Source organism: Nannochloropsis gaditana (genome assembly GCF_000240725.1).
Source record: "Nannochloropsis gaditana CCMP526 unplaced genomic scaffold scaffold305, whole genome shotgun sequence".
Taxonomy (NCBI): domain Eukaryota; class Eustigmatophyceae; order Eustigmatales; family Monodopsidaceae; genus Microchloropsis; species Microchloropsis gaditana.
This window is the reverse complement of record NW_005803648.1, coordinates 10,917-20,246: the sequence shown is the minus strand read 5'-3', so window position 1 is coordinate 20,246 and position 9,330 is coordinate 10,917. Positions and strand designations below refer to the sequence as shown.

The window sequence follows — 9,330 nt, the reverse complement described above, 5'->3', positions numbered from 1 at the left end:
AAGAGGCATTGCGGCTGCGGTGACGAAGGTAGCATGAGTTTTCAAAGGGTGTCCATCCCCTAGGGCAGCCCCGCTTCGACAGCCAGCCTTTTTTTTTGCAAGCAAAGAATATGACTTCTTTTGGCGCTTGATAGCAGTCAACGGCGAGCCAATCACCGGACTCATCCATCCATCCACAATCCTTAAGAATTCGTTGATACATTCCTAGACTTTGAATATACCCGGTTGCTTTAGCGATACTCCCAAAGAAACCCACGACAGGGTGGTGCCAGCGTGATGCTGGGATCCATAACTCTTCTGTCAGAAAACCGGGACGATCGATCAACAAATTTCCAAATGGACCATACGTTCGAAACTTATCATTTGTATCAGAATCTAAGGTAAATAAGCTTAGACTGCGCAGGCCCCATACGCCAAAAACAGCCTTCATTCCAACAAGTCGTTCTTCTGGTCGAAAAGCCACCGTAATTTCGTTCAAGTTAGACGAAATTGACATCTGCGCATCTGCAGATAAGACAAGTTTAGTACCGGGCCTAAGAAAACGAAATGCAATCTTATCATACCCTAGTTTGATGTGCGTGAGTCCTGAATTTCCTGCAGTGAAGCTAAACTCTTCGACCTCACCAAAATCCAAATGGCTGCCATTGCTCACGGCTTTATTATTGCCAAATTTCTCATTAAGAGAGTCGACTTTCTGTCTGACATCGTAAAATTTCCCAACTTGCGAGGTCTTTGCCAAATTCCGATCACCAAAGGATGTGAGATGAATTGACGATAGTGATTCCGATGAGAGCGATGGTCTAGACTGAGCTTTCCATCGATGAAATTTGGCACCCGGGTCCCAGAAAGCCCGTTTCAAGGTATTTTTGAGGGATTTGCGTGCGCCAAGTTGACGCGAACCATGATTCATCAATGTGCGGTAAAAATTCCACGTAGGTGACAGCCTGGATAGATATGCTGCTTGCTTATGGAATGATTGGGTACGTGCATCGCCGTCTTCATTCCAAATATTAGCTACCATGTCGGAGAGGTGCACAGATCCATTAGAAAACGCCAAGGCGCTCAATGTCCTCTCGTCATGTGTAATGGCCACCTGTTGCTTCATACTAATCCAACCCTCGCAGCCGCCGTAAAGGTCTTGGACGAAACGGTTCTCGCCCTCCGATGTGATTGTAGCTACTTCTGCATCTTCCGCGAGACACTTGGCGCAGGCTTCGTCGTACGTCGAAGGATCTGCCCAATGTTGCCTGTAACACCAACAGTCATATTGGCACCATCCAACCGGACAACCATTACCTTTACTAAGATATAATGGAGGAGCAGAAGGCTCCATCCAAGCTCTTACACGTTCGTCTCCAGCCTCGGCGCCATCGTTGCTGGCGTATGTTGCAGGATCATTTTCGCGATTTACAGGTGATGGGCCCAGGCGAAAGGCTACGTTGTCACAAAATCCATCAAACTCAATCTTGCGTCTGAATATTGGACTATTAAACCGATAATCATGCGATAATTGGCGCAAAAGCTGTTTCATGATGTCCATTTCCCCGCTCCAGCTCACGGTAAAAAAACGCTCATCTCGACTTCCACAGCAAGTAAATGAGAAACATGAAGCCTTATCAGGACTGCAAGGGAGATCACACAAGCTAGTATCTACACGATGGAATACAGATGGGTAATCGTTTCCGCAGAAACAGCTGTCAATCAACCCGGTGGCTGACAAAGCATAGCCTTTATCGGTACAAATGGCCTGGCACCGTTTATTGTTGATATTATTACGTCCCAGTTCGACTGCAAATTCCGAATCAAACCTATCAAAGCAGCCTTCAATTTTTTCTGTTAGGCCTCCGATGGGACGTTGACCAAATACACGCTCCCTCCCTGCTCCCATCATGCCTTCCTGATCCCCAGCGCCTGGCCAGGGGCTCGCCGACGCCCCACCGCTCCCACGGTTAGAAACGCCTTGCGGCAATATTTGGGCTTTTATAGGCCAAAAAACTGCGCTCTCAATTGTCCAAGCAGTTATTGCTGAGACCAAAATATTCTTTTTCGAAGCCGTCATGTAATGACGTGTAAAGAGTGTGAGCCCTCCACCAAAGCCAAGAGCCCGATTGAGGTGGCGCCGGAGAGAGTAAATGCCTGGTATGAAAGCGTCTGTATAGATTATGTCATAGCCGTTCATACGATTGATCAACCAATTTACTTCTTGTAGACGCGTTTGCGATAATTGTTTTACACACAAAGGAGCGATTTCGAGCTGTCCAACCTCCTTATTGGCCGTTGAATTAAACGGCTAAGAAACGGTGAAGATAATCCCATCGAACTACCACACTAGCAGCTCGATTCTTCAACGAATGCTTTTTATCAAAGATAGAACTTCCCGCTCTTACACCAGTAGCACCTTTTATGCTATAATCACAGGTAGTGTTACGCAAAGAAAGCCTGACAAACTCCTGTGATATCATCACGCTGGGATGATCAACAGCACTTCCCTCTGCTGCTGCGAGCTCGTCCGCACCACGTACCGTACTCAAAGTCTAGCGAATGAAAGTAGGGAAATTAGCCTTTTTGCTCTGCCTCTTAATTTTTTGGTATTTTCCTCGGCCTTTCACCTCTGTCGAGACACCCGAGACGCATGACGTAAACGGTGCTATGAATCTTGACATGAAAGACGAGCGACGCCCTCCTTCAGCAAAACTCGCCATTGGCGGCAAAGATGAGCAGGTGGAAGGATGCTTCAACAATTTTATTGCGAAATTCGCTGTCTCACTGGCACAGAATAATTTTAGCAACCTACGATGTCAAGCCATTTGCACTGAGCGCGGGTACGCGTTAGCAGCAACGGGTGGAGGATCACAAAGCATATGCTGGTGTGGAAATGACTACCCAGGTTTGCCACACGAAGTAGACACATTTCGTTGTGATCGTCCCTGTAGTCTAGACAAGAAAACATGCCATTTATTTACATGTTGTGGAGACCGGAACGGATCGCTCTTCACCATCAGTTGGAATGGAGAGGTAAACCCAGTAAAACATCTTCTGGGACGTTTGTCGGAAGAATACAGGAGCAGCACTATTTTTCGTCAGAATATAATCAATGACTATTTACTATCTGACAACAGATCTTCTTTTCAACTTTGCGCGTCGGATAAGCTACCTGAGAATCCACCGCTGTACCTCAGCGTCGGCAACGGTTGCCCTGTAGGATGGTGCAAGCGAGACGGTTGGTGCTACAAACAGCATTGGGCCGACCCATCAACCTACGACGAAGCTCAAGACAAATGCCAGCTTGAGGGAGGGGAGTTGGTGAATGTCAGATCGAGTGTACAGAACGCCTTTGTCTTGAGTCTTTATGCTGGCTGTCTAGGGTGGCTGCATATCGAATCCTATTATGAAGGGGCCACTTTGCACATCGATCAAAACTTTGGAGAAATATCACACCTACAATTGAAACCTGACGGCTCTTGGATCGCACTTCCGGGCTATGACAGCGATAGGCGGGTCGCTTGTTTCGCATGTCAAAAGGCCTGTACGCCACCCTTCCCCGCGCTGCGTCCCCACGAGGCTGACGAGTGGGACATCGAGATCTCGGCGTATCCATCAAGCACCTACGCTTGGTGTACGGATTGTGCTGACAGCTACTTGAAAAACGTAAATACACATTTATATCTCTGTGTGGACGATCAGTATCATCTATATTTATCGATGCAGCCAGAATCCTCATGGTGCATTTGGACCATAAAAATAGACCCCGACACCGGCGCTATAACCTTTCTTTCTCATCACAATGCAATTTTGACGTACCAAGCTGAAAGAAATGAGCTCACATGTCGTTCGTTGCCGTCGATGTATCATGTATCACGATCATTTGTGTCGCGGAACCATCTCATGTTCGATGGGTCATTCCTGAACGCTCCGGACGGCCTGGCTATCTTCAATCCTAGCAGCCTGCCGCTCTCGATTAAAGAGCACTACCTACGTATTGCTGTCCACAGCCTCAATCGACGATCGAAGTCTGCATTCATCGCGCCAAGGGGTTTACAGGAATGTTCCATGGCTGTCTGGGATATGAGCCCACAAAGCGATACATTTATGTGCAGACCACTAGTTGTAGACAACGCCGACATCGGAGTCCTTGGTAGTGCAGCCACTATCTCGCCGCTTGTATTCAAGCAAAAAGCTTTACATGTGTATGATCAGAGTTCCTACGTCACAGCACGTGAGCCTTTGCCGAACGGACGGGTAACCTGCTTGAATCAAAACCCCACTGAGACTGTCAGCTGTGTTTTGGCCTACGGACGGGCAATAATCCTTATCCGGCGATTTCGGACGAATTTTGGGATTCTTTTATTTGATACCGTTGCAGATCTTTTTCAAGTTTCGTCTGAACAAAAGCAAAGGTTCCGGTTTCAGACGGACCTTAAGACTAGAAGACCGGAAGGAAATGTTGTCGCAGGCAAAGAAAGAAGACGTTCCCGACCCAATGAAGTCGATTTCTTGAGTGAGCAAGGGAAGCTTGTCCAGAACGCGCTGACCGGCTCGTTTAATACATTCTACCAATTTCTATTTTTCAAGGAATTGGTGGATGTCCGGACATGGCAACTTGGCATCAACGTGGCGCCCCTTACAGCTCTCACTATCCAATTATGGATGACAACCCAATATTTAAAATATCGGTGGCGGGCCGTATTTCAACCGCGGGGCGGATTTACCCTTACATTGTTCGGTCGGAGGCTGAGCGGCCAGAAAGGAGCAACATTTTCCTTGGGAGACTTGGTTGTCTCCAATGATATTCTGTATTCAATGTACGGGTCCTATGAGGAGCCTGTAGAGGTAGCTTTAACTATGACTGACAGCGAGCATATTGAGCTATCGTACCTTGGTTTGCCTTTGCATCCTTGGAGCGACAACGAGATGTGAAAGAAACAAAAGTGAGCTCCATAGCTACACAGCTTGACGAAGCGTGACAAATGTGATGAAAATCTGAGCGGCCAGAATTCTTCATTTATGTTAATTAGCGAGAACAAACCAGCATGTTGAATTCCTGTCGCATGACCACACATTTCTCTGATCTCCACCAGCTTAAATCGTACACAAACGGTTTTTCACTTATCTTTCGATTTTTTGCCATTTTATAGCTTATTACCTCCAGTTGCCGTGAAAGTTTTCGTCGATAAAATTGTCATCTTCTACGATTTTCGGTTATCTATGTTTGTACTTTACCCCTCTGAGATATCATGCATCCCTTTGCCAAGCCAGCGCATCTCGATTCATGTCATCGTTTCGTTTGAAACGGAAATTGCGGACCCAGGCCCGAGGATGGTGGTGGATGGCTCACATGGTTGGTGATGCTCACTGTGGCAGAAGAAGAGCCTCTCGTTGTGTCCACTCGCGCGCTATCCTTGTTTCCACGGCTGCTTTCGGGCTGATTTTCAATCGGACTTGTCCCATGTTTTCGTCCCTCAGAATTAGACTTTCCTCGGTTATCGCGTCGCCGAGTGTCTGCCAATCCTTTTCCCCCACGCCGACGATTCGCTCGCGCCAAGCTTTCTTTATCACGCGCCCAGCGTCTACTTACCTCTTCGGCCAGCCTCGACTCTCCCGCTCGCCGGCATGCCTCGACCACTAGGGTATAGCTTTTATGACTCGGAAGCCAACCACTTTCCACCATTTCATCCAAAAACCCCACCGCGACCTCCCATTGTTCGCCCAAATGGGCCGCGTGGATAGCCTTGCCGTAAGAAATCGCATCAAAGCGCACCCGCGTTGCATGCATGCGTTCCACGATTTTGAGAGCAACTTGCCACAGGCCTTGACGCAGACATATGTCCATGGCCAGAGTGTAGCTCTTCACGTCCGGGGTCAGCCCATGCTCAGTCATCAGACCCAGCACAGCAATGGCTTCGGTGGCCTGGCCTGCATTCCCATGCGCACTCATAATGGCATTGAAGCTCCGATGGTTGGGGTGGACACCCTTCTTCACCATCTCTTCCAAAAGCCGGAGACTTGTTTCCACGTCTCCTACCGAGGCACATGCATCCATGGCAGTCGTATAGCTTACCACGTCAGGAACGACGCCTTCTTGGCCCATTTCCTTCAACAGTTTCAAGGCTTTTTCGGCATTTCCGGCCTGTGCACAGGCATGGATGGCCGTGTTGTAGCTCCATTGGTCTGGAGCAATGCCCTTGCTCGTCATATTCTGCAGAAGGCCGACAGCTTCCTCCCATCTTCCCGCCTGAGCACATGCTCGCATTGCCAGGTTGGTCACTTTCTGATCAGGACGATCCATTCCTTCAAGCAGCCACAAGACTTTCTCCCATTCCCCCGCCCGCCCGAACGCAGCCATGGCTTTCTCGTACAATTCCTTCGTACCCCCTTTGCCGCTGCCCTGGTCTCCTATTCCATCTCTGCCCTGCGCACTCACGTCCCTGAGGAGACTCAGTGCCTTGTTCCAGTCCTGGACCTTGGCGCACACGTCGATGGCCGTCTGGCAAGCCTTCGAGTCCAACGGGACGCCACGCACGGTCATCTCGTTCAATACCTCCAGTGCCGCTTGCCATTGCCCCCCTCGGCCACACGCTTCCATGGCCAGGGTGTAAGTCACGACGTTGGGGGCCACAGACTGATGATCCATCTCCTCCAGCATCGCGAGGCTCGTCCGCCAATCGCCCTCCCGAGCACAGGCATTCAAAAGCGCGTTGTAGGTCATAACCCCCACGCTCACGCCCGCTGCACGCATACGATTGAGGACACTTGTAGCTACGTCGACCGAGGAACGTTGCATGACGGTAGTGTAACTTACCACGTCGGGCTCCACTCCATTGGCCTTCATCACCTGCAACAGCTGGAAGGCGAGGTCCGGCCGCCCACCCGAGGAGCAAGCCTGCATGGCTGAGTTGTAAGTCACGACATTGCTGGCATCTCCACATTCCTTCAACAAGTCCAGCGCCTCGTTGAATCGGCCAGATTTGGCGCAAGCCGCGATGGCAGCATTATAGGTGGAGGGCTCCAGCTCAATCCATCGAGCGGCACGCACCTCGGCAAGGAGGCTTAAGGCATGTTCCCACTGCCCAGCATGTCCACATGCTTTGATCGCGGAATGGTACGTGACCAGGTCCGGTTCTGGCACAAGACGTTGGTGGCGGCGGTGATGGGAGGCTCCGTTGCGCTTCTTACTCGCGCTGGGGAGAGGCACATGCCCCCCCGCCTTCTCCGTGTCGGGGACCTGCATGGATCTCAGGATGGCCAGGGCTTCTTCGAAGCGGCCCCTTTTAGCGCAGGCCTCTATTGCGGTGTTGTAGGAGATAATGTTGGGCCGGATGGACGGCTTGCTACCTCGATTGCCGGGGATGGTGTTGGTGGTGTTGCCCTGGTTGGCGCCGACTTCTTGCGTCTGGTCGCTGACCGTGCTCCCCCTACCGTCTTTCCTCCTGCCTGCCTGCCGCATTTCCTCCAACAGCCCTACTGCCTCCTTCCATCGGCCTGTCTTAGCGCAAGAATCCAACGCACTGTTGTAGCTGATCAAATTAGGTTCCTCCATCCCACGCAAAAATTCCAAAGCTCTCTGCCATTGCCCCCCCTTCGCGCATGCATCAATGGCCGTGTTATACGTGATACGATCAGGCCGAACACCCGCTTCCTTCATTTCAGGGATGAGCGTCAGGGCTGCCTCCCACTGGCCCGCCTTGGCGCAACAATCCATCACGGCGGTGTAAGCGACCAGGTCGGGCGGTGCCCCTCGGGTCCGCATGTCGCGCAGAAGGCGCACGGCCTCAAACCATCTCTCCTGCCGAGCACAAATTTGGATGACTAAGGTGTATTGCTGCACGGAGGGATGCACGTGCGGCATTTTCACCACAGCAAGGGCCAAGGGTAAGCTCTCCGCATTTACACATGCCATCAAAAGGGTTCGCACAAGGAGGGGAGATGGAGCCTTTAAATTGGACAAAAGCTTGACAGCTTGCTTGAGATATCCTTCTTTTGCCAGCTTGCTCACTATGGCGGCTTGACGCTCGTCGTCGAGAAGCAAAGGAGGATGCAACGAGGCGTGCGGCGGGGCGAGCGTGCTGTGAGTGAGAAAATACGATGATACACCTCGACCCGACATCCTTGCACTTGATTCCTGCTTGAAATCATCGCCATCATTCGACTCTTTGGATGCAGTCAGCGTTAGCAAAGCCTCACGCAGGAAAAGAAATTGGCAATGTCGTTCACTTGGAGGAGATCGTCGCGGGAATGTGAGGGTGTGCCAAGACCTGAGCCGTGAGCCTTGGTAAAATGATGGATCAACTCCTGACCGGACAAATGCATCCACACCCGCTGAAATAGGACATAGTATGGCTGAAGCTGCGAAAACCATTGTGCGCCATGGGGGACGGCGGCGTTTCCGGGTTGTGCGGCTGGTTGATGTTGACTGAGACGCCGAGGCTGCAACCCTGACATTGGCCATCAAAGTTCACACACGAAGTTTACGATCGAAGAGCATCCCCACTAACTCCGCGTGTCTTCATGACCATGTCATGGTCGTCTAAATTGTATCTGTTTTAGGGTGTTACAATACGTGAGTGGCATTTTTTTAGGTTCGTATCCTGCGCCAGGCGCTCTGCCGCTCGCTCGCCTTCCGGTAGTTTGGTTATCGCCGCCACAAATTCCTCGTTTCTTATGCCAACACTGGTTTTGATCGATATAAAATTTTACCCACGTCAGGACATCAATCGAGGCGTTGGAAAATGGCAGGATTGAATACCACAGAGCTAGAGCCTGGTCGGAAGACGAAGCGAAGCATCCGCTTAAGAAATGAAAGAGGGGGGCCGCCTCTTGCTGACGCTGCGACTGAAGGGCAGCCGGCACTCAAGGGAAATTCGACAAGAAGCGTCCACACTGAGAAATCAGCGACACACTTGAAAGTAGAGACTGCTGTGGAAAAAGAGAAATACTTCGTTGGCGGAAAAACGACGCCCAATGCCTCAGGGGAAGAAGGCAAGAAAGTAGGGGTTGTGAAGAAGGAGGAGACGGAGGAAGACAGCAAGGTCACGGGTGCAGTCGACGGCTACATGCCACGGCGTTCGCGAGACAAGGCCTTGGGTTCTTCTCTTGTTGAGTCTCTGTCTTCTAAAAAGATAAAATTGGAGGCGGAATCGAAGCGGAAGCCCTCGGCATGTCCCGATAAGTTGATCCACGACGCGGACGAGGTTCTCAAAATCAAGGCCTTACTCGATAAATGGACAGGACCAGGCACCTCCATCAAAATCACAGCCAGTGAGATCAGTCCATACCCGCAACAACGACGTCCGACTCCATTTGAAGCACTTTACGTGCGCGACCTGCTGGCAC

General features: G+C 50.8%; 1 protein-coding gene across 1 annotated transcript; it reads right to left on the bottom strand.

The window, feature by feature from the left end:
* Nucleotides 1–4,979: 4,979 nt before the first annotated feature.
* NGA_2004420 (uncharacterized protein) lies at nucleotides 4,980–8,542 on the bottom strand. Its single transcript, XM_005855049.1, has one exon. It carries the CDS (start codon nucleotides 8,444–8,446, stop codon nucleotides 5,273–5,275), a length of 3,174 nt encoding a protein of 1,057 aa, XP_005855111.1. The 5' UTR covers nucleotides 8,447–8,542; the 3' UTR covers nucleotides 4,980–5,272.
* Nucleotides 8,543–9,330: the final 788 nt, after the last annotated feature.